Source organism: Eretmochelys imbricata, chromosome 2, assembly GCF_965152235.1.
Source record: "Eretmochelys imbricata isolate rEreImb1 chromosome 2, rEreImb1.hap1, whole genome shotgun sequence".
Classification (NCBI taxonomy): Eukaryota; Metazoa; Chordata; order Testudines; family Cheloniidae; genus Eretmochelys; species Eretmochelys imbricata.
Window position 1 is genome coordinate 112322759 of NC_135573.1, and position 15176 is coordinate 112337934.

The 15176-nt window shown below is 43.8% G+C and overlaps 1 protein-coding gene across 4 annotated transcripts in view; it reads left to right on the top strand.

The window, feature by feature from the left end:
* Positions 1–2879: 2879 nt before the first annotated feature.
* GFOD1 (Gfo/Idh/MocA-like oxidoreductase domain containing 1) overlaps positions 2880–15176 on the top strand; it is a 114135-nt gene continuing 101838 nt past the window's right edge. Inside the window, exons 1-2 of one of the 4 annotated variants that reach the window (XM_077810637.1) lie at positions 2881–2984; positions 3413–3599. In XM_077810637.1, coding sequence (XP_077666763.1) covers positions 2898–2984; positions 3413–3599 — 274 coding nt within the window. In that variant the 5' untranslated portion in view covers positions 2881–2897. Of the gene's footprint in view, positions 3604–15176 lie in introns of all 4 variants that reach the window. The other 3 variants (XM_077810638.1, XM_077810639.1, XM_077810640.1) reach the window with 3 other exon arrangements.

Consider the following 15176-nt stretch of genomic DNA (forward strand, 5'->3'; position numbering starts at 1 on the left):
CCCACAATTCATTGGGAAAGAATCATAGAGTGGGTTGACTTACTGCAGCACAAAGAACCACGGATACGTTCCCAAGAGGCCCAGCAACACACATGGGGGAGCCAGCACAGGAGCACCAATGAGGACACCGTAACTCAGATATGGCTTTGTGGTATGGCTGGACTAGGCTAACTGCAGTGGAGACATATCGTAAGGGTGAGCTTGTTGACAAAGACATGTTAACAAAATAGGAAGTAATGAAATAAAACAACTAGCAAACAAGAAACTTCTCTATAAAAAGCATGGAATGAGCAGGAAGTACTAACTTCACCGCTCAGTCACTTTCATCCTATCCTTCACCCTTCATCTACAACTACATGTTATCTGTTTAGATTGTAAGCTCTTCACAACAGGGACCTTATCTGCATCTTTGTAAAGTTCCTAGTCCGTGTTGGGGGGGGTTGAAGTAATATAAAATATATAATTAATAAATCATAATTCATGCTCCATTTCCAGTCTATTCCTGTGATTTAGCTACATTCTTGGGTTTATTATTATACACAGACAAGGACAGTAAGACAAAGAAAAATTTCCAAATTACTCATCCCAGGAACATAATCTATAAATAGTTTTGAGCATCTGACTGAGGACCCAATACAACCTTGATATTCTACGGTAAGGTAATGCTGCTGTGGTTATTTGACAAATGGACCTGGATCATGTTTCAATTGTTTTAAGCTCAAATGTATCAGTCTCAGTTTAGTCTGATGGTGCTTAGTTCAAAGATGCAGAGTACATAGCAAGCAAGACTGTTTAACTTGTAGTGATCCTCCAGGCTTCTGTTCTTTTTTTCAGTAAAGAAGTCTTTGCCCCCTCGATGAGGGCAGAAAAAACAGAATCTCCATGCAGCAGCTGATAAAGGGAATGCTTGCTTCTTAATCTTAATTTAATTTTCATATAGTGGTGAGTTGCAAAAATGTCCCTGGCACAACTCCAGGAATCTAAGGTAGAAAAAAATGTTTTCAATTGCATTGCAATGCAATACATAAATGCAAAAGGAAATTAGTGAAGAAACAAGAATAATAAAATGGTTTCTTTAGATGGGTTGCATTGTATAGGGGTTAGCAGAGTGGAGAATAAATTGAAAACCAAGATGACATTGACTGAAATCCCCCTACATGGGGTCAACGAACTTCCTGACCCTGATTTTTCTCTCTCAGGTATGACACCATTGAAACTACATTGACCTCAATGGAGTTACTCTGGATTTACACCAGTGTAAGTGAGCAGCACAGAAATGGGTGAGACATTTTTTGCTTATCCATTCTGCCTGTGGAAGTAGAGGGGGTTTGTCCTGCAAAATCAGTGGATCTCCAGAGATCTGTACAGATCTTGATGAATCAACAGAGGTCAAGCCAATTTGTGCATCTGCAGTGGTTCTTGGCTGGCCCTCCCAGACTACCTCTGGCCCTTTGGCAACACTATCCCTGAGTTGTATATCTCTCAACCTGCCAAGGCCTGATGTGGAACACAATGTGTGATAAACACTCAGAATGAGGGGTCAAAAATATTAATTCAGAAAACTTAAAGTGCTGAACAATTCTTTCCTTTTGTACATATAACTTTCTGTAACCTCAGTTTTCATGATTCCTTATTTCTGATGTAAATAATTTTGAATGATAGAAGTGAGGGGACATCGACATTTCTCTGGGACGCAGGTAACTTTGGGACTAAACTAAGTGATGTCTCTCAAAATGAGGAACATTTAAGAAACATGCTGCCAGGGAATCCACTGCCAGCTGCTATGGCCAGAACCTCTTGTCAGGGGGGAGCTGCATCATGATGGGGTTCACCAATAACTTACCTGGGAGGGCCATGTGGAGCTGATGCGGGTCTAATGCCACACCCAGTGATTTCCCTCCCCTCCAGCACCACTGCCCTCCTACACAAGGAAGATCCCAGTCTTCACAGAGCGTCTCCTGGGACTCCTGGGATAGGGGAATGCTGGTGCAGGGATGGCACTTCCATCTTTCATAGCTGGATAGCTCTGCTGGACCCTCCTCCCCTGTTTCTACAGAGACTAAGAGGGCAGTAGTACCTGTAGAAAGGAGGAGATGAAAAAGCCAGCTTGGGGGGAATACAAAATGAAAGTTAGTGAAGAAATTTAACTAGTGTATTTTATCTCTCTTACAAACAGTATATTTTACTACTATTGTATTTATATCATTCCCTGCATTTATAGGGCTCCCAGTACCCTGGTGTCTAGGCCCTCTTTACAAGCTTTAAAGTGGGAGCAGTTAGCATTAGCAAAGCAATCTTCTTTTTATGATGATACGCCAGAGAAAACTTGAATGAGAGACGTTTCGATGTGTCATTGAAAGATGTGCAGCCAAATCCTTCTTTATTAAAGAGAGAAGCTTAAAAAGCCCCTGCCTTCTAACAGATGCAAAAGAAGAGAGTCTCCCTCCAGACTTGGCAAGTCTCTATATTGGGTCTCAAGCCGAACAATAAGAACAAAAATAGGTGGGGGAAGAATTAAAGTGGAGGGAAGGCTGAGTAAGCTTCTAACAAGCCCTGAGCCCCAGGGGAGAGGGTTGCAGCAGCCGGAGAGTGGGTGGTGAAAGAGTGAGGGAGGGGAGAGGAACTGAGGAAGCCTAGCCTTTCAGGATCTAGGTAGCCCATCCTTCTGCCTGCTTCTATATCCCCCTGCCCCAACTAGTGCCACCAGCCCTCTGCTGCCCCCTGCCAAGGGCATGCCAGCCAATTGGTGCTATTTTTCGATCGCACTGGGAAAGAAACCAGAGTGGCGGCCAATGACATGTGAGCTCTAAAGAGGGCGTTGCAGGAAAGCAGTAGGTGACAGCAAAACTCCTCCTTTTCTCGCAGTGCTCAGGAGTGCTCTGTGGTGAACATGGCAGATGCAGAGTAAGGTTCAGGCTGCTGCCGCCGCCTCGCTCTACAACTTGTTGGCTGCCCCGCAATTTCCCCTGCCGCGGGCTGAAGAGGTAGCTGGCCGGGGAAGAGCCCCCGGGTTCGGGGCTGCGTGTGCGTGTGGGCTGGGTGATGATCCGGGTATGGAGGGCGAGCAGGGGGGAGCAGCGGGGGCCGCTGCGTTGCTGCTGAGCCGCTCCGGGAGCCGCGGGGCGCAGCAGGGACCAGCTGCCAGGCGGCGTGCCAGCCACTGCTGCTGGGCTCGGGGGCGGCGTGTCCCCCTTCCCAGGGCGGCGGCGGCGGCGCTGGGCTGGGTCTGATCGCTCCTTGCAGGGCCGCTCGCTGCCGCGGCGCTTCGCAGCTCCGCGCCCTTCCTCGGCGCGCGGCAGGCAGGGGCGGAGGGCGCCGAGCCGGCCAGGGGCAGGGAGCTGCAGCCATGCTGCCCGGGGTGGGGGTGTTCGGCACCAGCCTCACCGCCCGGGTCATCATCCCGCTGCTGAAGGACGAGGGCTTCTCGGTCAAAGCGATTTGGGGCCGGACCCAGGAGGAGGCGGAGGAGCTGGCCAAGGAGATGAGCGTCCCCTTCTACACCAGCCGGATAGACGAGGTCTTGCTGCACCAGGACGTGGACCTGGTCTGCATCAACCTGCCGCCCCCGCTCACCAGGCAGATCGCGGTGAAAACCCTGGGTGAGTGAGTCCCACCCAGACGCCCTTTCCTCCCTGCGCGCACTGGGAAGCGTCTCCTTCCCCCTCCGCCTAGGGCTGCTCGGGAAGCATCTCCGGGGGTCGGGGGAGCATGTGCGGGATCCCCATGGCTGGGGATGGGAGGAGCATCTGTGGCCACCCCTTGAACGTGTGGAGGTCTCCCCTCGGAGCTTTTCCCTGTGCGTAAATAAACCAGTCAGTCACTCCAAGGAGGGGGGGTGTGTGTGTGAGAGAGAGCTGGGTTGTGTGAGTGTCCTGTAGGAAGCCCTGCTGGGGAGGTGCAGTTATTGAAGCACTGTTTGTGGCATTTTAGGGTTACTGAAACTGGCTGAGATGATTTAGTTGCTAAAAAGTGGGATTATGAAAGCTGTCACGGTCTTTAAGATTTGGATACATGGATTTTGAGATCTCATCAGTCGTTTGTTTCAGACACCTCGTTAAGGCAACATACTGGAAGTTTTTAGGTTTCAGAGTAACAGCCGTGTTAGTCTGTATTCGCAAAAAGAAAAGGAGGACTTGTGGCACCTTAGAGACTAACCAATTTATTTGAGCATAAGCTTTCGTGAGCTACAGCTCAGTGTTTCCCATCTCTCTTTTTTCCGAGTGTTGAAAGAGTTCACTTTTAAATGCTTGATGTCGGGACTAGTTACTCTGCAACATTTTGGGTAGAGCCCTACCAAATTCACAGTCCTTTTGGGTCAATTTCACGGCCATAGGAGTTTAAAATTTTTTAGTTTCATGATTTCAGCTATTTCAATCTGAAATTTCACAATGTTGTAATTATAGGGGTCCCGACCCAAAAAGGACTTGCAGGGGGGTTGCAAGGTTATTGTAGGTACCGCTATCCTTACTTCTGCGCTGATGCTGGCAGTGGTGCTGACTTCAGAGCTGAGCCCCCAGCAAACAGCCACTGCTCTCCAGCCTCCCAGCTCTGAAGGCAACGCAGAAGTAAGGGTGGCAATACTGCGGCCCCTCTAAAATAACCTTGTGACCTCCTGCAACGCCCTTTTGGGGCAGGACCTCCAATTTGAGAAATGCTGGTCTTCCCCCGTGAAACATCATACACAAAGAAAGGACTGAAAAATAGGCATACTGTACACTTATAAAAATAATCTTTGGATTTAATTATACTTTAACACATGTAAAAACTGTGACCTAAATTCTGCTTTCATTTACACTAGTGGAAAACTGATTTACCCCATTTACTTCGTGTCGGGTAACCAGATAGCAAGTGTGAAAAATTGGGACAGGGACTGGGGGGTAATAGGCACCTATATAAAACAAATATCAGGATTTTCCCCATAAAATCAGGACAGCTGATCACCCTAACTTCATGGCCTCCAATGTAAAGTATTTGTTTTTCTATCAAGGTTGACTTTAGTGGAGTTACTCTCAGATTTACACCAGTGTCACTGAAATCAGACTTTGGCCCTCTAAATTTAAATGAGGAAATGTAAATTAGGGGAAATGTGTTGAGTCATCTTTGTAACTGACAAAGGTATGTTGAGGTGGCTATTTAGTTTCTTTCTGCAGTTCTGTGGGCTGATGGCCATGGCTATGTATTGCATCATAGTAGCAAAAATTGCAGTATTACATTGCTACTAGAAAGCATAGTAATACTAAGATATCATTAGTGATGTTAGTGTCGATGGGCATTTTCAGTCTTTAAAGGAAGAGTTGAGAACCAGCTCTAAAAAACTTTAGTTCTCTATTCACAGGCCAGGTATAGTGCAAGCATCTGCAGTGCAAGCTTTGCCACAGTGTTTTAATATCTCTGATCAGAAATGGTTCTTGTCTTTGGGTAAAAGAACCCAATCATTTTTTATAGCAAACCTTTGACTTTTTTCTAGACTGCATATTATTTATGCTTTGCCTGTCAAAGTATGTGTTAATGGTTTTATAATGTAGATCTAAATGACCCAGAGAATTTAAATTACCATGGAGTTAAAAAGACAATGTCAAGGTTTTAGACCTCAAATTTGATCTAATATAAAATTGCTAGAATTTGACTGGGAAAGTCCTGCAAATTCTGAATATCCCCCTGCCCTCCCGCAGTCCTCCTTAATGTACTACTCCTTTACTAAGACCTTTCTCTTACCGCCTGTGCTTGGGTGTACCATGTCTCAACCCCACAGAACAAAATGGGATTCCACACAAGCACTGGGGGTGGGGGAGTGGGGGTGGAGAGAGAGGGGGGTCTGTTGCAGGATCAGAATCTATGAAATCAAAAAGAAAAACAGTAGTTTTGCGTGAACATCATGTTTTGTTCATCTTACGATATGTGTATGTATGTAGCAGCCGTTAACTAGAAAACATTATTTCCAGACCTGTGGTGAAATTATTAATGATGTTGGTTTGGCAAAATAAATTCAGGCTACATTTTCAAAAAGGAAATGATGTTTTCACATTACTGATGGATAGTACCTCTCCCACTCCCATCTGTCTATGGTCAACTTGCCCTTCACTATTTGTAGGTATTATTTTTGTATTGCAATTGCAGTGAAATAGGTAAGAAAGAAAAATGAGAAAGGGTGCCTACATAAGAGATCCGAGCATGATATAAGGTTCTGGTGTAACTGACAAACCCTGGTGGTCGGGATCCAACCTGGGACCTCTGAAGCTAAAAGCATGAGCCTCTACTGCATGAGCTAAGGCTGTAGCAGACTCATTAAGTGCTACATGGTCTCAGTGCCACTAGAGGGGACAGAACACCACACCCAGGAAGTGTGTGGGTTACACTGGCATGCAATCTAAAATGTAAATATTAAAAACATTATTTACCGAAATATTTTTATCTATTAGCACTTCCTTCCCTCACTCTTTTCAAAGTGATCTCTTCGAGAGCAGTTTGATTTTAAACTCAGGCATTAGTTCTGCAAAAATGAACATCTTTGTGGATTCAAATACTGTAAAATGGCTTAGAAAGTGATGACTTTCTTTGAGTCATTGGAGTCTCAATTTTTGGAAGGTGGAGTGTACTATTTCTGAAAAAGAAGGTCCATAAATCTTTCCTGAGCCGGTGAAATGGGTTCAAACTTCCACCTCTGCTCAGGGTACCAATGTAGCCTGATGGAAATTGTCAGCCACTGTGACAAAGAAAGTAAATGGGTCTTATCTCTTCTTTACTTTTCCATTTGTTTGTTTCTCTCTTCATGCTTCACTTCCGGCTGCAAGAAACATTTGTATTGCAAGGTAGTCACTGATAGGACTTAGTGATACCTAAGAGTTTAACTTGATGAATTAGTCTGTAACAAGGACTGAAAACAAACACTGCTGTCCTGGATTATGACATAGGAGTTTCTCCAGTATTATTCTATACAGAAATCCATTCTAGTGTATCCTGTTGCTGCTGGAGCTCTGTACTATGCCTTTAGGGGAGAACACCTTTCTTTTACTCATAGCAATAGTTTGTCATGAAACGTGGACCTTTCACCTGCAATAGTAAGTTGTTTTGTTTTCAGTATGAAATGCTTTGTTATTAAAAATTAAAAGCTTGGGGAACCAGATGGCAGAAAGCATTGGTTACACAGTATTTCACTGTCACCTCTAAGGACCTTTTACACTGGGAATTTACCGCACTTTCCCCACTGCTGCTCTTTTTCTGATACAGGTCCTTGAAGATAGCTCTGGTGTAGATGGGTGTGGGTGTCCTTACAGCTGTGCTGCTTAACCCCGGTTTAGACAACACAATGATAAAAATTCTTGTGCCCTATCTTTACCATGCTTCACCATTTTGACCTGCAGGTGGAATTGCTCCTTGAGCTAGACTAATGGCAGGCAAAAGGCTAGTGCAGCCCAGGCCGGAGACGGTTCAGAGCCAGCCTGCTTTGGAAAGAGACAAAAAGTTGTTTTAAATCCAGGGCTGTTCAGTGACCCTTGTGAAATGAGTTGGTGGTCTGAGTCCAGTTTCTATGTGGAAAAAAATAATCAAACTCCATGGGTCTTGGTTCCTATATGTAAAATGGGGATAGTAAAACCGCTTCTGTCTGCCTTGTCTGTTTAAATCATAGGGTCTTGTGGGCAGGGACTGTCCCTTGCTCTTTGCTTGTACACACCTTGCACAATGGAAACCCAGTGTTAGTTGGGGCCTCTGGACATTAGGATAATACAAATACCAAATAAAGAAAAGAAAAGGAGTACTTGTGGCACCTTAGAGACTAACCAATTTATTTGAGCATAAGCTTTCATGAGCTACAGCTCACTTCATCGGATGCATTCACAATTGGCTTCCCTCTTGAAGAAAGATAGATCAAGGCTTGAATGGCCATGAAGGCCCATTCTCGTATTTAATATGAACTCTGTTTTTTCTCACTGGTCTTGGCAGGCTTGGGGCACTTGCGCCAACTTGTTTTCATGTTCTTTTTCCATGAGCTGGAAGTAATTTTCTCTTCCTCTACCTGCCTACAACTGCAATATGAATGCACCCTGGGTATAACACTGGTGCTAATGTAGGTTTAGGAGAGGTGGGGCAGAGCAAGTCTAGACAGAAAGACAATGTGCTTTCAGAACTCGTTAGCATTCAGCACTAGAAGAGTTACCGGTACTGGCAACATGATTTTATCCCTCTGGAAAAAGTTCTAACTTTCCGCACAGTTAAAAATTGTCAATACATGAATTCTGACAATGTATTAAATATGATATTCCTCAGTCCTTCCCTGAAACTGTTGTATAGTATTACTGTGTGCTGCTAAACAGCTGCTGCATGACAGCCACTAATGTACCTGAGGTGGTTCCTGGGAAATCCTTGTTAAAATGTCACCTGTAAATTTAAAGGAGAGTTGGGATCATTTATCTGTCTCTGCTGGAATTCCCCCACTGTGTGTGTGCTGCTAAACCATTCCTGCCAGGGCTCATGTAAATGCTTCTAAGGAGCAAATGTTTTGCCTTTGGTCTAGTGTCAGATATTTTTGAAATATGTCACTGAGAGTTACCCTCAGCTCCTCTGATAAGGACTTTGCCTCCTCTCTCATTTCACATTATGCAGATTAAACACTCTGCTATGCTCTAAATATTTACAGTATATTTTTCAGGAATGTAGTCTAAACATTATTAAACATTTATACTGCAGTAGCACCTAGAGGCCAGCCAGGTCAGGACCTCATTCTGGTACCAAAATATTGGCAGCACGTCTACCCCAGAAGTAGAGGTAACATCAGTGGTAGTGAAGTGATTCATGAATCTAATCTATAATTAATTTGCACCTTCCTTTATACCCATTTAACCCTGTTAAGCAATTGAATAGTTGTAACTGTGGTAGAACTTGATCCATTGTCTGTAAAAAGGTTTGGGGTCCTTTGGGATGAGAAGCTCTATTAAGGCAAACAGCATAATTATTTATTAATAGCAATGTAATATCTGTCCTGCTATAATCAGTATAAATGTGGCCCAGCAGCAAGGACACTGAGTAGAATATCTTGTGCTTGGTAAATAGATGACTTTGCAGAATATTAAACTTGAGTTATGTCAATCATATGACAAATGAAAAAGTTAGACAAAAAGCAATCCACCTTTAAACAGCACAGTCAGGGGTAGTTGTGAGGAGTACCCATTTTGCACAAGCCACCTACTAGGAAATCAAAACAAACAATACATTGGCCATCAGCTGTACATACTCAATACCAGTTGAACAAACAATGTGTATTACAGGAAAAGGTAACCAACTCTTTTAGTGATATGTGGTCCAATCATGAAGCCCTTCCAACTCCATCATTATTCCAGCAAACCTCCTACTGAAATACGGCAGGATTGTGCCTGTGATCTTGTCAAGGTGCTGATTTACTCAGGGAAAATACTACCGTATATGATCCAGATACAATATAAATCAGTAGCTACAGTCATAAGTTCATAACAACAATGGTAGCCCTGGCTTGTGCTTGAACACCAACAACAATAACCCACTCTCCTTTGTGTCCTCTCCATCCTGTCCCTCCAATTATGGATACTTCTCTGGATTTCCCACATTGTCCTGTTTTCTCTGAATTTGTCTTTGACATTGTCTACATTACAAAATTTTAGGGGGGAAGTTCCCATTGGTGCTGCTAGCAGTTCAGTTGCTCTAGGAGGAGCAGCACTAGTGGGAATTCTAGAGTAGACAAGGTTTTGACCTCCTCCACTGTCTGACTCACTTGTTGGTAAAAACATGGGAAGTTGTTGGAGACTTCTCTACACTAGAGAATTACACCAGTTATAATGGAAGCAGTTGTATTAAACCAATTTAAGTACAGTTAACTGAGTCCACTCTGGCCATGCTGAATTACTTGGAGTTGATGCAGTTTTGTCCAAACTAGTACTGCTACAAATCATTTAATTTGCCGTGCCCTCTTGGTACCTATCCCACAATTCCTGGTTTAGCTCCCAGAATTCCAGAGAACATAAGAACATCTTATGTTCTGATAATATATATTATTAATATGATATATATTTATATGCTAGCCAGCATATATTAGTCAAGAAATGTAACAGAGGATCAGGCCCAAAGTGTTTTACAAGCATACTAGGACATGAGATAAATTCTTAGAACAATAAATTTCTCTCATGTAGATAACATATAGCATCGTCCCCTCCCTCCCATCATCACTACCACTGGGGTAGCTGAGCAGAGTTACCTGTGCTATTTTTTCGAAAATTTCCAATATAGTCAAGGTCGCTGGGTATGACTTCACTGCAAAGTGAAGGTATGGTTGTAGCACAGCTTGGCTTACCCATGCTATCTTTAGTCTGGCTAGAACAGGTAACTGTAGTAGTGAAGACATGGTGATATGGGATTCAGCATAGGCTAGCTACCAGAGTACATACCCAGGTGCCTAGTGGGCTTGTAATAGGGTGACTGGCCGAAGTACAAGTTTATGCCACCAGGCCTTCATTACTATTGTTACTGTACTAGCTAGATTAAAGGTAGGGCAGGTGTGCATACTCAACCTATAAGCAAACCTGTGCTTGCAGTGAAGGCCTTCTCTGTACACTAGCACTTTTTGCATCATTGGTCTAGCATTAGTCCAGTTCCACAGTGGCAGTTAGCAACCATGGCAGTACTAATGTAGACAGGGATAGACATTTTCCCCCATCGTCATTACCACTGGCAGAGCTTCATTGGTTGTAGATCAGTGGCATGAAAAGTCTTAATGCAGATGCATCTGGGAGCCTTGTCTACACTAGGGAATCTTTTCAACACATTCCCATTGTCAGAGTTCAGGGCAGCTCACCTGTATTTCCCCCTCGCAGTCCAAGCAAGCAACCCACTCTAGGCTCCCAGCTCCCCTGCCATCACTTCTCTTGAGTGGAGACCTGTCTCTCTCTCTCACTCCTGATTAATCAGTCCAGTGTCTGAGCTTTGCTTTCTCTTCAGTGTCTATGAACAGTTTAATTGCCCACCGTTATAAATGACCATACAGCCCTTTCTAAGCAAGCACATTTATTCTTAAAGTGAAAGCATTAGACAGAAAACATATAACAATAAAAGAACCTACACACGTGCTAATAAGCTTACCAGAAATCACCTCCCCAACTCCAACAGGGGCTCTGTTAGAAGTCAGTACTTCAAATCACACCAAGGAGTTTTTCCTATGGTTACAAGTTCATAACAGCCTCAGTTCAGAACAAGCACACCCATGCATAGGTTAGTCTTTCCTTTATACAGCCTGGGCCTTTGATCTTCAGAGTCTAGGAACAGATAATCAGAAGACAATGGTCCCTTCCTTAAGCTGTAATGTCTAAAGCCTGGGTTTTCCTGTAACCAGGGAGGGGTGGAATTTGCACTCACCTCCCCCTAGGTATTTCCCAGGAAATCCACTTCGCACATAGTATCCCAAAAGACCTTTCTTCTCTGCCACATTGTTCAATAGAGTCCTTTGATCATCCAGGCCCACAATAATACATAAACTTTGCATTGAATACAATGGACTCCAAAGATCCTTCAACCTAATTCAACAAGATTTTTCCAGGATATTGCCACATCTGTCACACCCACCATTGCTAACACTGGGTTAGCAGCACTGGAAGCCATAGGGCTCGTCTACACTGGCAATGCTGAAGTGCTGCCATGGAAGTGCTTTAACGTGGCTTGTGTGGTCGTGGCGCAGCTCTGGGAGAGAGGTCTCTCAGTGCTGTAAAAAACCACCTCCACAAGGGGCGTAGCTCCCAGTGCTGGTGCACTGTCTACACTGGCTGAAACTTGCTGTGCTCGGAGGGGTGGGGGGGTGTTTTTTCACACCCCGGAGCGAGAAAGTTGCAGCGCTGTAAATTGCCAGTGTAGACAAGCCCATAGTTTAGCTGGCTCTCTGACTTGTTCTGAGTGGGTTTATTTGACATGGTGCTGAAAATGGCTACTAGAGCCAGATAGCACCACTGGGAGCCCCAGTGCAGATGGATAATAGAGACTCAACTGAACTGATGCTAACTCTGGTATCTTACAAACCATTTTTACCTTAGTGTGGACAAGGCTTTAGGAATCACGGGAAACAGTGATTAGCTAAATTGGGGCAAATCATGACTTGCCCTTGTCTACACGTAGGGCCCCTGATGATGATCTGCACCAGTTCCTGAATCAGGTAATATTGTGCATAGACAAGGCCTTCCACTGTAAGCTCTTTAGGCAGGGATCTCCTTTATCTGCACGTCTTCTACGAGTTTGAGCACATGGTCAGCACTAAGCAAAATAAATAGCAACAATACATATAATGCACTTTTAGTTTGTAAATCCTTTTTCATACAAGCTGTATCTCAAAGTGTTATATTAGTCAGTACTATTAAAATTATGACAGAGGTTGTTCTTAGTTCTGTTATTCAACAAATCCCAAGGCTCTGTTTACACACAAACTACATTGGCATAGTTAAAGCAGCACAATCCTAATCATGGGGGGAGGGATAGTTCAGTGGTTTGAGCATTGGCTTGCTAAACCCAGGGTTGTGAGTTCAATCCTTGAGGGGGCCATTTAGGGATGTGGGCCAAAAATTGGGGATTGGTCCTGCTTTGAGCAGGGGGTTGGACTAGGTGACCTCCTGAGGTCCCTTCCAACCCTGATATTCTATGTGGGCACAGTTATACTTGTCTAAAAGTACTTACAATAGCTTACTCTTATATGGGAAGGGGAATAAGCTCTATTGATAAAAAGGCACCTTATTCTGGTATAATTGAGTCCTCTCTAGGAGTTGTACTGATTTAACTGTTTTGATTAAAAATACAAATCACCTCCTCCTGGAATAACATAGTTATACTGGTACAAAAACTATGTATAGACCAGGCCTTAGTTTACCGAGATATTTGTCTTGCTTGCATGGCCTTCTGCCTTCATTCTGAATTTGTGGCCAGTCCTCAAGCCCATTGTAATGTTAAATTCTCTGACTCTACTTCAAAAGTTTACCTCAAAGGATTTTTTCTTCATGTTTTGGTGCTCTTGGGCCCAGTGGTACAGATAAAGGACAATACATTGTATTTATGTAAGAACTCTGTAGATAAAGTACTTGTGCTATGCATCTGATTTTAAGTTTTGGAAGAATTCTAAGCAGCAGCGTAATTAAGGAGGAATGTATAGATAAAATAAACCAATGACAATCCTTTTGAAAAGTAAACTTTACAAGCTCCCTGCTATTGTCACTTCTAGCTTTCTTCCTTTTGAAAGCACTTTGACTCTTTAGAGTGGGAGATGTTATACAACATAGGGGATTGCTTTGATTTGGTGGACATCCACTGTTGTAGCTGGCCCAGTGCAGACCAGATAAATGTCTAAAACCTGTAATTTGCATGGTGCTGTTTACCACTGCTTGAAACTCAGAAAAATTGCACTGGGGCAAATGGAAGTTTATTTCAGTTTATTATCCCATATGTCTTAGAGATTTCCCCCCTGTAACTAGTGGGAACTGGGTACCACTGCCTGAAAATCAGGACAAATCCTTGGTATAGATAAGGCTGGTATTTTCCATTAAATGCTTTTGATTCCAGCTCATCAGTATAGCCAAGACTAGGGATTGGCAACCTTGGGCACGCGGCCAGCCAGGGTATGCTCCCTGGCGGGCCGGACCGGTTTGTTTATCTGCAACGTCTGCAGGTTCAGCCGATTGCAGCTCCCACTGGCCGCGGTTCGCCACTGCAGGCCAATGGGGGCTGCGGGAAGGGCGGCCAGCACATCCCTCGGCCCGCACCACTTCCTGCAGCCCCCATTGTCCTGGAGCGGCGAACCGCGGCCAGTGGGAGCTGCGATCGGCCGAACCTGCGGATGCGACAGGTAAACAAACCGGCCCAGCCCGCCAGGGGGCTTACCCTGGCAGGCCACGTGCCAAAGGTTGCTGATCCCTGGCCAAGACCATTCAGTGTCATCAGTTTGCCACTATATTAACCAGGATTTGAAAACAAGTGATCTGGGTTTCTTCAAGCTGAGGATGAAATCACCACAGCAGAAGCATGTTTCCTACTTTATTATTCATGTTTCAGTAGCTCCTAGGAGTCATCAGTCAAAGATCATAGTCCCACTCTAGCAGACACTGTGCACACTTGTAACAAAAAGACAGTTTTTACTCCAAAGGGCTTCCAGTCTAAGATCTACAGTATGTTTTACTGATGTAACCAGATTGGTGCAACTCCCTTGTGTTGACACTCTTAAAGTGGTTTAAGGCCTGATCTGCACAGATTTGTGCCAGTATAATTGCATTGATTAGGGGTGTGGTGTTTTTTTATAGTTATAGCGGTACAACCTGGGGTGCGGTTATCTTGGTATAATGCCTTATACTGGTATAGCTTATTCCCCTTCCCATATGGGAATACACTATACCAGTATAAACATGTTTATGAAGTGGGGGAAATGGGATTGTATTGCTTAAAGTATACTAGTATAGTTACAGAGCCGTGCAAATTGTATGTGTAGACAAGGCCTAACAGTGCATTATATTGATTTAGATAAATCAGGCAAGTTGATATTAAGTGAACTGAGATGTATATTGATTGAGATTCTTAATGTATTAAATTAGAAAATTAAACTCAGCTCCAGGGTGGTTAATTTGGCATTTCACTAGCCCTGACCTCGCTTAGCTAAGCTAAATAAAATAATCTTTAAAAACACAGATCTGTTACTTTACTGTGATTTATAGAGCCATTTAAATAAATGAGGTTATTCTGTTTCTTTCATCTTTTACTCCAGATGGGATCTTCCTTCTAACCAAAGTATCATCCAGGTACAGCTGACTTTCTTTCCACCTATACATACACAGTCTGTTAACTAGTTGTAGTGAGTCTTCAACCCATATGTCCCCCATTACCATAGCATCTGAGTACCCCACAGTCTTTAGTGCATGTGTCCTCACAACACCCCTGTGTGGTAGGAAATTGCTATTATCCCCTTTTCACAGATGGGAAACAGAGGCAGAGAGACTAATTGACTTGCTCAAGGCAGAGCAGGGGATTGAACAGCTCCCAGGTCCTAGGCTAGCACCCTGACCATTGGACCTCTAAGTTCAAAGTTTAAAACAAGATTTATGACCAAATTAATTCCTGATGTAATTCCATTGACTGCAGCGACTCCCTTTTTTGTGAAAATTATATTTGAATAGGATGATATTAAAAAAAATCTG